At 35.3% G+C, this 17,012-nt stretch overlaps 1 protein-coding gene and 1 long non-coding RNA gene across 2 annotated transcripts; one reads left to right on the top strand and one right to left on the bottom strand.

Moving 5' to 3' along the window:
• The first annotated feature begins 2,426 nt into the window (after positions 1 to 2,426).
• Positions 2,427 to 3,333, top strand: LOC122195706 (uncharacterized). The gene is made up of 2 exons (XR_006186266.2): positions 2,427 to 3,119; positions 3,239 to 3,333. It is a non-coding gene; the product is annotated as an uncharacterized LOC122195706 (long non-coding RNA).
• A 1,664-nt stretch (positions 3,334 to 4,997) lies between these two features.
• Positions 4,998 to 5,756, bottom strand: LOC128127698 (uncharacterized). The gene has a single exon (XM_052766371.1). The coding sequence runs from the start codon at positions 5,754 to 5,756 to the stop codon at positions 4,998 to 5,000; it is 759 nt and encodes a 252-aa protein (XP_052622331.1).
• Positions 5,757 to 17,012: the final 11,256 nt, after the last annotated feature.

Raw genomic sequence — 17,012 nt, 5'->3', positions numbered from 1 at the left:
AAAAAAAGAATCTATTTTTATAGTATGCAATAGTTGAAAATTACCGAAGTACAGTCTAAAATACTACATAAAGACTCGATTAATAATTTACAACTTTTATGGAATAACCTCACTGCTAGATGCTAAGGCATTAGGTATGAGTAATATTATAACATGGAATTGAAATGACAATTCAATCAATAATATCAAGAGGAACTAGTGTTCCTTGTGTTAAAACATGTTAAGAGGTAGACCGAAAAAGAAAGAAAATAATTTGATTGGTTGATAAATGCAACAACCAATTAAATTTCATGTTTCATCTAATCTTTGTCATAACGAGATATACTATAACACCCCTTAACGAAAAGAGGATATAATGCTCACCATCTTATGACCGTGTTATGAGATGTGTTATGAGATGCTGCCTGAACCATAACCCCACTTCAGGTTACCCACATCGTATACTTTTAAACCCTCAAGACCAAGAATCGATGTTTACAGGCTTACAGCCCACGTGATTAACTAATAGATGTCCATTGATGTGGAACAAAACAACCCAAATAAAATATAATATGTTAATCCTCAATTCCTCGCCAATTGGCCGACAACATACAAGATAAATATAACCCAATTCTAACTCTATAGCCCAATTGATCCGGTTACCAATCCATTTAGTGCTAACAATCAAAAAAGAACAAAAAGTCACTAAAACTTGTCAAATACAAATTCTATCCGTCCATTTCTTCCTATATCGGTCCATTTCTTCCTTTGCTTTTTCTAGTAAATAACTTTATCATATATCATTTTGTTATAAGTTTAAGATATTTATTTTCTACTTGTCATTTATTTTATTTTTCATCTTTCAATCTATTATTAATTTAGTTTTCACAAATTAAACATATCAAAATGAATTAATTTCAAATTTTAAACTTTAATTTCAAATTTAAATAAATTTACAGTTTAAACATTTGTATTTAACATTTTGTTATAATCAACACGTTTAATACACGGGTCTGACAACTAAAGACATAATTTTAATTTACTTTTTTATATGTTTTTTTTTTAATTTTTTCTTCTCATAATTTTACTTATTTCAAATTCAAATAAACTTTCGGTTTAATCATTCGTATTTAACATTTTATTTTAATCAGTCATTATAATATACAGGTCTCACAACTAATCATTGTGAATATTTATTGCGATTCTAATCTAAAGACAAGTCACCAAATCGACAACAAGTAACAATTTGTAAGTTAAATCCGAGTTACTAACTTTTACGAGTTATAGTAATTTACTACTGAACTCAAGTTGTCACAATAACAAAAGAACATATTTATTTATTATTAGTGCATTTACTATATATAATATTTAATATTAAAAATTGTTTTGTCATGTTGTTATGCATGTCTTGTCTATTATAATGAGAAACGACATCTATGCAGATTTTATTTATATCTAAAATATATTCATGATAGTGAATGATTTGCGCAATACTTGAATGGACTGTATATGAAAGAAAAAAAAAAAAGATGTTAGTAGGAAAAGTTATATTATCCGGATCCAGAACACAATACATAAGAATTACTTTGTTTAGTTTTCATAATTATAGTAATATTATCCAAGACCAAGTTATACATATTGGTCCAATGTATAAATAAATATAGGTATAAATAAAATGTTATTCGTTCACTTTAAGTAATTTAATTATCATTTAATCATAGGCAATCTCGTTCCCTTTTCAAAATTTCATCTACACAACCTATATAAATTCAAATCCATGCAACCAATTTCTTTAATACAAGTATATATATCTTAAGAGAGTTACTTTTACTGAATTATGACTCAAACTTTGATAGCAAGTAATACATTGTGAACCTCGAACACGTTGTGTTTCACTAGGAATGATCGAATCTCGTAGTTCAATCATTTGCAGTAAAACAGAACGTGTTTCTGATCGTTTGAACACGAGAAAAAGGGATCACCATCTAAGTGAAAGTATCCCTTAATGATCAATAGCTTACAGGTGCCATGGGGGAATATTGCAAATAATCAGTCGATGGAGCTCCACATGAAGCCCTATAAACCATCTTTTTATGCTAATAAGAGAAATAGATAATCACAGAGCAACTCTTTGGATTCTGCTTAGAACGCATTAGTCTCAAGTCATCCTACCAATCTTATTCCAATTATAACAAAACAATCGAATATTTTTCCTTAAATCGTAAACAAAAACACACATTTTATATAAATGTAAGCACCTACAAAGTTCATAACAACAGTAGAAAAATGATCATGAACAATAACAAACTCTTCGAATATTTTTTAGACCATATTACTCTAAAACTGTCCTACAAGTCAGCTATTATTGCATATTAATCTCGTTTAACCTAAAACAATCAATCATACTAGAATTATAACAAAATAATCAATTAATGTTCCCTAAATTAAAAAAAAAAATCATTTTCTACAAATTATAAACACCCAAAAAAATCCATAACAAGAGAATGCACAAGATTTAATCCTTACCATAAAAAACAAGTTGCATAGAAGCATTAAGAAATAAAGGTTGTAGGTGATCATAAATCATAATGTGCCTAAACAAGACCCATTCAAACTCACAAAAATTGGAGCCAAGAATGATTCTCTTGCTCCCCAAGCTTAATATATATTGTACACACGTCTCACACGCTGCCTTACTCGTTAAGATTCAAACGCGCATTCAACACATTCTCTTACTTAACCCACTCTTCTACTCCTCTGTCGACACGACACTCACTCACACTCACATTCCTCGCCGTTTCCCGGTGTAGCCACCGACGTAGCCACCGTCCTCCACCTCACTTCTTCACTTTTTCACTCTATATAAACACTCACATCATCCTAAACATGTCTACCACCGCTCCACCTCACCCACCACCGCCTGCACTCCGTCGTGTTCCACAACCGTCAACTCCGCCACGGTTGATTCCAGAAAGAGGACAGGTGCTCCGAAACGTGCTCAGAACTGTTTTCTCGTGTTTTTGTTTCGCCGGAGAGAGACGGAGACGAAGCCCACGACGCTTTAGAAGAGCTTCGACGGTGTCGCCGGTTTGTTCGTGACGGGGATCGGATCGATTGGCGATTGACGATCGTGATCGGCGGTAGGTAACTCGATTCAATTGATTTTGTTGTTGTAATAAGTTTTGGTTTATTAGGTAGATCTTCAGTTTTCTCGATTGAGGAATAATTTATCGTAGTTTTTTTTTGTGGGTTTTTCTAGCTGTTCTTGGCGACGGCGAGTATGGTTTGTTTATTACTGATAAATTAAACCTAATAAGAATCAGAATTCAAACGATTTTCGTTTGTATGTTCATATGTTCATCTGTTGTAATTCTCCCTTATTATCTTCTAATTTTGAGCTAAATGTTACTTTCTCAAGATGAAATTGGGTGATCTGTTTGATGTTGAGTTATCTCCATGAAGAAACAGAGTTGAAAAGGTATTAAAAAGAACAATTTCTTTTTCCACTGCTGACATGTAAACTTTAGTTGACAATTACCAGTCAGTTTGTGTGAATTTCGACTCGTTTATCATAAAATTATCATTTTGTATAAAATTAAAGGAACTTAATTAAACATAAAATTGGGGTATTGGATTAAACAAGTCAAAAGTGATAATTTCAGTTAACAAACTTATAACGAATTATTATAATATTTAATTTCTCTAAATAGAATGGTTTAATGGGTTAAACAACTCGAAAGTGGTATGAGTTGTACTAATAAATTCATAAAGCATTTAAAAAATAAATAAATAAATAAAAGCATTTATGGGTTTAACAAGTCGGAAGTTGTATAAAATTCAATTTTGAGTAAATTATACGAATGATACGTGTGGTTTTGGGTTATGTATGTTTAGTATCTAACTTTTTTTTTCAACGACTTATTTACTACAATTTGCACAATTATATAAAGATAGTGTTTTTATAGACTTATAAATGAATTGTATATTTGGAGAGTTTCAGATAGAAACCATTTAAGAACCTATTTCTACTAAATATGAATTGTATATACTAATGGAGAGATTGATGAGCTTATATTTTAATCTATTAAAATATATAATTAAAAATAAAAAAGACTAATAAATTTATCTAATATATAAAATATATATAAAAGTTAAAAGGTCAAAGTCAATATGATTCCTTTTGACTTGTTGTGTGTTTCAATTCTATTGTGTCTTTGTTGTTTTTTCTTAATTATGGTCGAGACTTTTTACCCAATTAATCTCTAATGTTAATAAAAGGTTGAGTAAGGCTATATGGATTCGTCACTATAAACTCACCGGAAAAGTGGCGTCACCTATGCGCCATGTCACCTTCACCACCAACCCACTCCACTATGGAAATGGTCACCACTAACAACATTTACTTTTATATTATTTTTTTATTTTTTTACCATTTTGTTAAATAAATAAAATATTAAATAAATAACATATTTTATAAATAACATATTTTATATTAATTAAAACCATATTACATAATTTAAAACACAGAAAATTAAAACTAAAATACTAAAAAAACATAATCCATACTTAGAAAATTAAACCTAAATTATTAAAAAACATCAAATCTAGTTGCGATATTGGTCGAGAACTTCTTGTTGAATTTTCATAAAGATCCTTAAATTTTTCGGGTCGAGATTGGGTTGCGGCACTGTGTTTACGATTTGAAGATTGGTGAGTGTCAATTGTCGCCGGCGTTGCTCCTCCGTTGAATCAAATTTTTTTTCTAAAAAATGTAGAGTTTTTTCGATTTTCTCCGCTAACACGTCCTCGTTGGTTGATTTTCCGCTAGACGAAGCCCCCTTTCTCGCTTTGTCCCTACCCGGTGGTCGACGAAGATGGACGTCCGATGGACCCTCACCCTCGGTGGCGTCGAACTCATCATTGAGGTCGAGGTTAGCACCGATATCCGACTCAGACGTTCTCGGCCTTTTGTTGGAACCGGTGGTAGATCCCGAATGCGCCGTTTCCGGATAAAGGACCTATTTTGGGCCATTGCGACAAACTTCCCACGCTTTTTGGTTGCCAAAAGGTTTACCATTGTTGGTAATTTTGTATTGGTGCAACGCCGTTGACAAAATGTTGAAATCATTGCTACCACTTCGATGCATATTTTTTAAATTGTCAAATACGCCATTAAATTTGGTACACGTTGCTCTAAGATCGCGCCATTTAGCATTGACTGAATCATATGTCCGGCTCGTTTGCCTTCCCAATAACGCGTGGAAGTGGTCTAAAATACGATTCCAAAAGCTATGTCCCGATTGCGCGTTGGCGACATCCCCGTCTTGTGATATGGCAATCCAAGCTTTAGCTAAAGTCGCCTCCTCCTCCTCGGTCCATTGGGTGTTTTTCTTCTTTGTTGAATCTTTGGATTTTTTTTGCCTTCTACGACTTGGTTGTGTTTCTTGAACCCGTTCGTCGTCGTCTTCATCGTCAAGGTTTACGGGTTGAGATTGCGATAATGGAATTTGAGATGGCTGTGAACTTGGTTGTGGCTGTTGGAAAGTTTGGGGCTGAAAACGCGGAGGAGGTTGTTGTTGAAAGGGTTGAAATTGGGTTTGAACAAATTGTGGTTGTGGTTGGTTTTGGTAGTATTGTGGGTGGTATGAAAGATTGGTAAATAAAGGTTGTTGTTGAACGGGGGATGATAACAATTGCATATAGTCAATGTTTGCTAACGGATCATTTGGAGTATTTTGGGTGTTTGGGGTGGGTGAGTTATTTTGGTTTGGATCCATGGAGGAAAGTGTATTTTTTGAATGAGAGTATATTTGTTTGTGTTCAAAGTTTGGTGTGTGTTTGAAAGGTAAAATATATGTTGATATATATAGAGAATTGGTAGTAATTAATTAATTAATTAAATTTTTTTTACAAACGGTAATAAAGCAACGGTCAAAAAGAAATAGCCAATCAAATTCATCGTCTTCACCCGTCTTCAGCTCCACGGAACAAGACACTCACCAGAAGGTGGGGCGGTGTTCACGTGTGAAAGGGGCTGACACGTCAGCTCTCACGCGTCCTTTCCTTCCCACTCCTGATAGCCTAAGTCGGATATAGCAAAAGAAGGATCTTTCATTTTTTTCAAAAAAAAAAAGGAAAAGAAAAAAATCAGGATTTTATTTAATATGGTTCTCAAATATAGCCAATTTATGTTTTTGAGTAAGTAAGCATAGACTTTGATTATAGACGACAAAAAAGTATTTGTTTTATTTTTATTCTAAAAAAGTATCATTGTTTTTTTTAGAGATCTCTACCAATTTTCGAACAAGTTAATCAGGATACGGTCAAATGTCTTATTATTAAGGTTAATAAAATAACGGTAATAATTTTTTTATAAAATATTATTTTTCTAAAAATATGCTATCTGAAAGTAAAAGATTACAATTTTATATTCATATACCGTTATTTGAATAGTTTTTAGTAAACGAAAGGGATAATTTATAACTCATTTATGATACTTTTGTAGAATATTAATATATTATAAAAGGCAAATAGTTTATATATATTTCATGTCACTTTACTATATATTAAAACAAACTTCATATCTGTAATGTTTTTCTCAAGTTTTGCCTAATGTTTTTCTAAGTTTGCTCCAAACGTTCTAACGTTCTAGATTTTGAAATATTTAATCTCTACGATTCTTTAATTTATAGAAAAGGTCTTTGTAAAATTTCTAGTTTCTATTTTTACAAAAACAGTCTATATTTCAAAAAATTTATATGGGTGCTTATTTTTCGACTGAGATTTTTCATGCATCCATTGATATTTAAATTTATTGACAATTATACTTTTATAACCTATTTTAAGTTTTATAAGATATCCTTTTTACCAAACAACGTCCTCTCTCCGACTAACTAACTAACTAACTAACTCTCTCTCTCTCTCTAAACCATTTCTGTAATCCTTCTTTAGTTTTCCTAAATCATCTGGATTCACTGAAAAGAACATAAGGAGTAAACTACATATCAAGCCCATAATCAGATGCTAATCAGAGGCGAAGTGCTCATCTTTTCTTGGGGCTATTTTGGAGTTATACTGATCTTTTCTACAATCGACAGTTGTGAGTTGATTGTTTACCCTAATGGCAAACCTCAAATCATTTAACATTGAGTGGATATTGGGAAATTGTAATACTTGTTATGGTCGTTTTCTCTTTTTTTTCGCATGTGCTACTATGGTGGCAATTTTTGGCAAATTTCCAATGCTCTACTCTCTAAAGAAGACTTTGGTTTAAAGAAGCTTTTGACCTTGGGTCTTTTCCTTTTTGCTGCTGTTGTTGTTTGAGATTTAAAAAATGGAATTTGGATTATCTCCAGATCCCAGATGATAAGGACTCGAATTATCAATAATTTGAGAAGAATTACTAGATGAGGGATGAGAACTCATAGATTGAGATATAATTGCAGAAAACAGAGTAAGAATTTGAAAGAAGAAAAAGATGAACAATTAATCTGATACCATGTCAAATTGATATGAGCTGATTGAAAGAGAGAAATTTTATCTTCATTGATTAAAGAAGTGTACAATACAAAGGAATAAGAAACATATATATATATATATATATATATATATATATATATATATATATATATATATATATATATATATATATATATATATATATATATACTACTCGTTAACACGAATTGAAGACATGTAACATAGTTGGCCTGCTACTTTGGAGTTTGAAGAAAATTAATTTGGGTTTTCTGTGGGTTAAAATAAACCCATAACATATTCAAATTGTGAAGGGAGGAGTGATCGATTTGAGAGTTTTTATTGTTATTGTTGTTTTATCGATGAAGAGGATGAGGGAAAAGAATGTTTTTACAGAGATTGGAATGATAATGATCAATGGAGTACAGATCTATGTGTATGAGAGAAGGGGGAGTAACAATGATTTTTCAACAAAAAAATGGAGTTTTTTTCTCTCTCCAATAACCTTAAGTAATACGAGGGTATAAATGTCAACATATATAAATGTCAGTGGAATTATAAAAAGTTAATGTGGAAGAATCAATTCCCTTTTTATATGCTTTCAAGTATGGCTTGTGACAACCCGAAATTTATTCCGTCATTTTTTAAACCTCCTTCCGTTAATAAGCCTCGTTTTAGTTATCTGTCCGTTAACCTTTTGGAAGAGGTAAACTAATGTGGGACTTTTATAATGACTTGGTAAGGGTTGAAACAAGTTAGAAACACCCACAAAATGCCCTTAAAAATGTTCAGTTTCAACCAAGTCAAAATTTGACCGTTTAATCAGGTGCGACCAAAAAGCCCCGTTTAACGGCAGTATCGGGTAGATTTACACTGAGCCTCAACTCAAGCCCCTATATAAGGGGAGTGGACTTCAATTCCACCCTTTTCACCCTCTCTCTAAACTCTCTCTCTACAACTTAATTTCGAGCCAAAAATCGTCCATTTCGAGCCCCAAACAAGTGAGTAATCTATCCTAACTTGCTGTATAGCTTATCTAGCATGCAAATTCGATTTTAAGACATAAAATAGGGACAAAATTATGTGTTTACGGCCCAAGAACACTCTTGGACCGTGAACACCATTTAATGGGGTTTTTAAGCCCCAAAACCCCCACCAAATTGCCCCTAAGGCTTATATATGACTTGCAGGCTTATGGAATCGGACTTAGAACACCTTGAACTAGCATTTTGTGGAGTAAACATGAGTTCACTGCCCAAGAACTTGCTTGGGCCGTAAACTCCCCTTCATGGGGAGTAAACTTAATTTCTAGTGTTAGAAATGCCCTAAAGCACCTCCTATGGCCTTGGATAAATGTCTAGAAGCAAACCTATTGAAGTAATGGCTTAAAACTTCAATAATACCAAGGGGATAGAAGTTTATGGCCGTGAACTCCCATAGAATTGGTCCATAGGTCGTAAACTCCCATTAAGTGCCCAAATGGTGCCCAAACTCCTCCATTTGACTTAGAAAAATGCGTAGGATTTATTTCTCTATCATTTAAACCCTTAAAACACCCAAGGAATATGTCCATAGGAGCTTACGGTCGTAAACTCCTTTGTTTAGGGCCGTAAACTCCTATTTGGTCCATTTAGGTGCCTTAAATCCACTCATACACTTTATATTTGGACCTAGCAAAATTTCACAATTGATATAAGGCCTTTAAGCATCCTAGAACACCCTCACCATGAGTTTACGGCTGTAAACTCATGGGGAGTTAGTCCCAGGTCCATGAACTCTATATAGAGTTTACTCTTGAAGAGTAAACTCCCTATCTAGGCCATACACACTCTTAGATGTTACCCGGGACACCCCCAAGCACTTAATCAAAGTGTTTTCCACACTTTAGGATGCGTATACTTGTTTAATTAGTATTATATGTACTAATTGTATGTAAACATATGTTATCATATGTTAATAGTTCACTAAGTGTGTCCAAGTCCTTACTTGACACCGAGCACCCAACTGGCACCTTCGTCGGATCCACTTACATCAGGTGAGTTCATACCCCTAAATGAACCTTTCAAATATTTTTACCTGCTTTTATAGGGGAGAATACAAGTTAAACATGTCAGTTATCATATCAATCACATGTGATCGATAACCTACATGCACAAGGATTTATTACACTGTTAACTGTTTTACCAAGTATGACACTGTAAATGGTTCTCTAAAACGTCTTTACGTGTTCAAAGCTTTCCTCAAATTGACTTTCGCACTGAATGTTTTATCAAAGTTTCATTTTAAACTTGTTTATGAAAGGTTTTCAAAGGATTCCCAAATGTTTTCAAACTTATTTTACATAAGAATACAAATTCATGATTTTCTTATGTATAAGGGTTTTCTAAAGTTTTCATCAAAGATTTCTTCCATGTTTTTATACTCCTACTTGGTTAAGATACTCCTGCTTCACTTCTGCTTAGTTTAAACGCCTACTTGATAACACTTTCACTTCGTGATACGCTTATACCTGTTAACGTTCCTACTTCACTTACACTTGTTAAACGCTTCTACTTTGTTAATACTACTATTTCGTAGACGCTTATACCTTAGTAGCACTTCTACTTTGTTAACGCTCCTACTTCACGATTCTCTTATACATCACGATACGTTTATACATCACGATACGCTTATACATCACGATACGCCTATACCTCACGATTCGCTTATGCTTCACAATACGCTTATACATCACGTTACGCTTGTACACCACGATACGCTTCTACTTCTCGATACACTTCTACTTGTTAAGCACTTAAACATAGTTAGATGTATGTCTGTACTTGTATAAATGCATATAAATAATGTTTGAAGGACTTAGGAAGGCTTGTTCGCCTTATTTCCTTTTCTTCATTGAGATGTGGTCTGGTGGGATCGGATGTCCGTCTGAAGGTCGTTTGATCATTAATTATATATTATGTATACAAGCATAGTCATATAAGTTTACATTAGTCAGTTCAGTTGTGAGTCTCTATCATTAGTCCAGTATTTTACATCAGATCTCACTACACGAGATACATCTTCAGTACACGGCCTTCTTCGTTGTCAAGTTAGTAACCAGAGTCTCTTGTAGGGAGAGCGGACATTGTGTGTATAGATCTATACGGGATTGAAACCCCCGCACCCTGACTGCTAGCTACAGTCCACGGCCTACCAAGCCAAGGGGTGACAAATGTCATATTCATACCGATGCTTGCAGGGCGTCAAGTTCTCTAGTGTCTATCAGTATGGTTACGAGTATCTCGGGGTTACCTTATAATTCATGGCTTTAAGGTAACTGGTTTTATACACTGTATTCACTGTATCCACTGTTTCAGACCTCGCTAGACGTATCATTCAGTTGATACTGTCTGGGGTCTGTCTCCGCTGTTTTAGACCTTGCTAGACGTATCATTCAGTTGATACTGTCTGGGGTCTGTCTCCACTGTTTTGGACCTTACTAGCTGTATCTTTCATTTGATACTATCTAGGGTCCGTCTCCGATGTTTTGGACCTTACTAACTGTATCTTTCATTTGATACTGTCTAGGGTCTGTCTCCACTGTTTTGGACCTTACTAGCTGTATCTTTCATTTGATACTGTCTAGGGTCTGTCTCCATTGTTTTGGACCTTACTAGCTGTATCTTTCATTTGATACTGGCTAGGGTCTATCTCCACTGTTTTAGACCTTACTAGTTGTATCTTTCATTTGATACCGTATGGGGTCTGTGTCTCCTTTTATTAGACTGAGCCAGGCGTGTCGTTCAGTCGATACTCTTCTGGAGTCTATGATTCCTTTTACCTTAGTCAGCAGTCCTCACTGCTGAGGCATATGTTATTTTCCCTGATATTCTCCTACTTCCTTAAAAATCAAATCCCGTATTTTGATAATGATAGTGTTTAAGGGAAAACTAACTTTTTACAACATAACTCTGACCGGTCTTGGTAGAAGACTGCTTTTTAATTAGAAAATATAGGATTTTCTGGAAAGGACTCTATTTCACTGTATGCTTGAAAACTACTACTTATATAAAGGTATTTGTAATAAATGACACTAAATACTTATGAACTCACTAGCATTTGTAAAAATGTTGATACTCGCTTTTCAAATAACTTGTATTCTCAGGTCAGCATTAGACAGGTACATTCCAGGAGCTTCTGTTGAAGACGGTTTTGTGCCAAGCTGCATCTATACTAGTTTCTATATTACTTTGATGATTCTATACAATGTAAACTATGTAAAACTATTACTATTAATGCAATGGTTGTTGTACTTTGATTACTATACTACATATGTTGTGATACTTGACATGACGTCATCCACCCCAGAACGTTTCCGTCGTTCCGGTTTTGGGGTGTGATAGATTGGTATCAGAGCATTGTTTATAGTGAGCTAAGTATATCAATTCATAAAAGATATACAGCCTATAAATACATAGGGATAAAACACTCTGACCAAGAATTATCCTTTAAAATATAACCATATTTTACCAAAGTATAAGAACATCCAGAATCTAAACACCCTAACACAAGTATCACAAGAAGAACAAGAATAAAAGTCTTCGGATGTTGAGCATTACCATGAAACCTAGGCAGTTATGTAATCGTAAGCTGGCATAAATGTAACCTGATCAACTACATTTATTCGAGATGCGATGAACGTGTGCTTGGGAGTGATAGTGGTGTTGCAATAGGTCTGAAACTTACCAACTAGGAATGCTAGAGCCAAACATAAAGTTTAAAATACTATAGGAGTATTTTGGAATACTAAAAGACTCACACTAATCCTAGAATCACATTCAGAAGATAAGAATCAAACAAGAATTAAAATACCATAGGGGTATTTTAGGATCCATAACTAACCTTGTGTGAAGAACTAAAAAGATCCTTATTGATATACCTACAATTACAAAGAGTATACTCCCAAGGTTATATATAATAAGGATCCCATAGGCTAAGAATGTGTGGTTTCGCCCTATTTCCTTTTCCTCGTTGGGATGTGGATCTAGATTAGTATCACATATTCGAAGGCCTATCAGATCTAAGCTATATATGATTTGTATACCCTGTGTAATCGTAGCAAGACTCGATATCGATCACTTAGTGAAATGTTAATAATCTCTTAGGATTCTTTAGACATTTCCATTCTCACACGAACCCTGTAGAAAACCCTATCCACTTCAGTACTCGGCAGAAGAGTTGAATTAAGACCCCGAAGAGGTTCACCCACTTTCAAGATTTCCGTGGCATCACTCACCCCATTGCACCCATTCATGACCCTATTTCTTTCTTCCCAAACCAACTTAGTGATGCCTAGGCTGCGTCTATGATTCATCCTATCACGTATGAACAAATTAAGAAAGTTATGTTCGAGATAGTTGATGATAAATCTGTTGGAATAGTGTCTAAGGCTGTAACTATATTCGATTGTGCATGGTCCTTTTGGGTTGCCTTCACCATAGCAACTTGATAGGATGATTTATTAAGAGAGAATAAATATTATTAATATATTATGGGATTAATATAATGAATAATATATTTGTTATTTGATTAATATAAGTCATAGAATTAATTAGAATTAATTTGGTGACTTAAAGAGATTAATTAAATAAAGGGGTATAAACTGTCAATTGTTTGATAGTTAAGCTTTAACTGTAAATCCATTTGGATATACTATGGACGAATTCTAAGAGGATTAGGATAGCTAAAATCGTCCATTAGAGTTATCTAGGAATGGATTTGGATAGCCTTAAGAGAAGATTATCTGATAGGGACTTATCTGTAATCCTTAAGGAGTCTACAAGTATAAATAGACCCCATGGCTGATGGAATTCGAAACTTGACCTAAAGTAAGGAACCTCTGGTCGAAATTCCTCCCCTCTCCTCTCTCCCAAATCATCCTCCTTGCTTTGGTGTTTGTAAGCCATTAGAGGAGTGACATTTGTGACTCTAGAAGCTCCAAGACCTCAAGATCAACAAGGAACTCAAAGGTATGATTCTAGATCTGTTTTAATGTTCTTGTTTAACCTAATTAGTAATTAGAAGTCTTGGATTCAAAGCATGTTTATTAGAAAGCCTAGATCCAAGCATTAGGGTTTTGCATGCGCACATAGGAAAGTTCTTATGGCTAAAACCCATCAGTGGTATCAGAGCCTAGCTTGGTTTTCTGTAAATTGTTGCTTGATTAACTGAAACAAACCTGCAAAATTCGAATTTTTGGTTTCTGAGTCATGGACTCGGCGAGTCTCAAAGTGGACTCGACGAGTAGGCCTGACTCGGCGAGTCCATTTGTGCACTCGGCGAGTCCAGGCGTCAGGAATGGCCAGATTCGGGATTTCTTTGTGTTTATCTTATCTTAACTTACCATAAACTAATTAGATCAACATTAATTCGTTTTTCTGATAAATATAACTATTATCTTGATCTAGTTAAAGGTAATTATCAACTAATTAAATATTTAATTTCCTTATATGATAATTAATTAATTATTTTAATTATTTTGGTAATTATCTTAAAAGAAATCTTGAATAAATCAAATATAGATAATTAGGATATTAATTGTTAATTGGAATTATTTGTTATTTGATCCTCCATGTTTTAAATGTTTAAAAACCTACCCTCATGTTTTGAAATTTACTTTTGTGATTAAAAGTTCTAATTTAGACAACTTAAATTTCAAACCCTAGATTTTAAAAGTTTTAAAATACAACCCTATACTAATATGATATTACTAGAATAATATATATATGTATAACTAAATGCTAGTCTTACCGTTAGTAGGCCTCATTCACGAAGCCGATCTATAAGGTGGGTATAAGGTTGCGGCCTATAAAATGGCGCTTAATGGGTGTACACTCACACCCACCGCTTGCTTGATTGGTGGAGGGTCGTTAGCCGAACGGGTAGGATAGGGCGACCTCATCCTCTCATTAAAAGTATAATAAGAAATACAAGTAACTACACATATTTCTAAATTTTCCCAATCCTAGTTACTTTAGGAAAAGTGAATTGATGCAATCCCATGAAATTACACTTTGCACCTTGCTAAGATGTTGGTGGAGCGTGTGTGGTTTACCGGCACACTAATTGGTTCTAAGCGAAGGTGGCAAAGGGTGATTCGTTGTTTATCATAGTTCGATGGAGCGTGTGTGGTTTACCGGCACGTCGAATAGGTGATTGTTACAATGAAGGCGCCATGTGAATTTGCATGGTAATTCACACCCGCTTTGTGATCCTCGGCATCCCAGTCACAAACAAGAGGGGCATATCGAGATTTAAACATGCCATTGAATAGTTTCAATGAATCTCATCCGAACCTAGGAATTCTCAAAAACACTTAGGACTAATAGTTTAAGTTTTCGTGATGGAGAATTAGTGAATCGTCATTCACTTACCTTCAATTTATTTGCATGTTAGATTACGGCATCCCTTTTCTAGTATGTAAATGTTATTGTTGGATCCTAGCCCTAATTTTCTTATTGGGTGATAATTAGGGATTCTTATTCTAATCTATCTTTGTCCTTTTCTAATTGTAGATGTCGAACGCAAGCAACGCTGCTGCTAGTTCTTTCACATTGATGAGCCTTTGCCAAAAGGTCACCTTCGATGGAACGAACTTTAGCGAATGGATAAGATACATTCGCACCATTGCTCGCTATGAGGACAAAGAGTATGTCCTTGATGAGAAGCTCGAGAAAATCAACACCGAAATCGCTACTCCAGCCGAAATCACCGCCTTTGAAACTCATGAGCGAGATGCAACGAAGGTACATTGCATCATGATCGCCACCATGAACTCCGAATTCCAAAAGTCCTACGAGGACATGTACCCGTACGAGATGCACCAAGACTTATTGGAAAGGTACCACCAAAACGCGAGACAAGAGAGGTACGAGATTTTCACTAACATGATTTCCGCGAAGATGGGTCATGGAGAATCTCTTACCGTGCACTTGCAAAAGATGCAAAGGTATGTCGACCGCCTTCGCAAGTTAAATGTTGACTTCGGTGAGGATTTGGCGATCGACATGGTGCTTCACTCTTTGCCTCCGATGTACAATCAATTTAGGATGACCTACCACATGAACAAAGAAGAGGTCACCCTAAGCAAGCTCCAAGGTCTCTTGAGGGTTGCTGAGAGCAACTTTAAAGACAAGTCTGTTGCACCTACTCCCAATCCGCCCGCTGCTCCTGTCTTGGCTATTGGACAAGGGAAGGGAAAGAAGAGGAAAGCTTCATCGAAGAACTATCGCAAAGTGAAAGCCCGAGATGGTGCCTCTTCTAGTGGGACCAAAGTTGATCCCGCCAAGCCCTGCTCTAACCCGAAAGAGGCAGAGTGTCACCACTGCCACAAGATAGGACATTGGAAGAGAAGCTGCCCGGATTACCTGCAAGCAATCAAAGAAGGAAAGATCAAGCCATCTTTCGCAGGTATATATACAATCAAATCTAACGATTCTAATCATGCTATTTCTTGGGTTCTTGATACCGGTTGTGGTTATCACATTTGTTCTAATGTGCAGGGACTAAGAAGAAGTAGGGATGTGGAGCAAGGAAGGATCAATCTAATCATGGGGAACAGAAGATCGTCGCCTGTAACCAAGATTGGAGTGTATTCCTTAGTGCTTAGGAATAGTTTAGTTTTAGATTTGAACAATTGTTGCTATTCGCCAGAAATGGCAAGAAACATCATTTCATTTCATGGTTTATTTAGACAAGGATTTAGATTTTCTTTTAATAATGAGAATGGTTCTATTTTGGCTTATCTAAATGGTGTCTTTTACTTTGAAGCTATACCATGTAATGGAATATATGAAACTGTTATGATTGTTGATGACTTTGGAAATGATGTTTTGAATATTGATTCTTCCACTAGTATGGATAAAGCTTCCTTGTGGCATTGTCGTCTTGGACATGTCAACAAGAAACGCATAGCCCAACTCCAAAAGGATGGAGTGTTGGAGTCATTCGACCTTAGGGAAGATGACACATGCGAGTCTTGTTTGCTTGGAAAGATGACTAAGTCGCCCTTCACAAGTACTTGTGAAAGGGGCGAGGGTCTATTGGACCTAATACATACCGATGTATGTGGACCATTTAGATCAACCACGAAGGATGGAAACCGCTTCTATGTGACTTTTACCGATGACTATAGTAGATATGGGTATATCTACTTAATCAAGCAAAAGTCAGACACCTTTGAAAAGTTCAAAGAGTTCAAGAATGAAGTGGAGAATCAACTGGGCAGGAAAATCAAGATGCTTCGATCCAATCGAGGAGGAGATTACCTAAGTCTTGAATTCCACGATTATCTCAAGGAGTGTGGAATAGTTTCGCAATTGACGCCTCCTAGGACACCGCAGTTGAATGGTGTGGCAGAAAGGCGTAATCGAACCTTATTGGATATGGTTCGCTCTATGATGAGTCGTGCTTCACTACCAATCTCTTTTTGGGGGTATGCCTTAGAGACTGCCGCCCATATCCTTAACCGAGTCCCTACGAAGAAGGTTGCCAAAACACCTCACGAGATGTGGACAGGG

This window comes from Lactuca sativa, chromosome 8 (assembly GCF_002870075.4).
Source record: "Lactuca sativa cultivar Salinas chromosome 8, Lsat_Salinas_v11, whole genome shotgun sequence".
NCBI lineage: Eukaryota > Viridiplantae > Streptophyta > Magnoliopsida > Asterales > Asteraceae > Lactuca > Lactuca sativa.
Note: the sequence above shows the minus strand (reverse complement) of the source record. Positions and strands in the feature narration are given on the sequence as shown.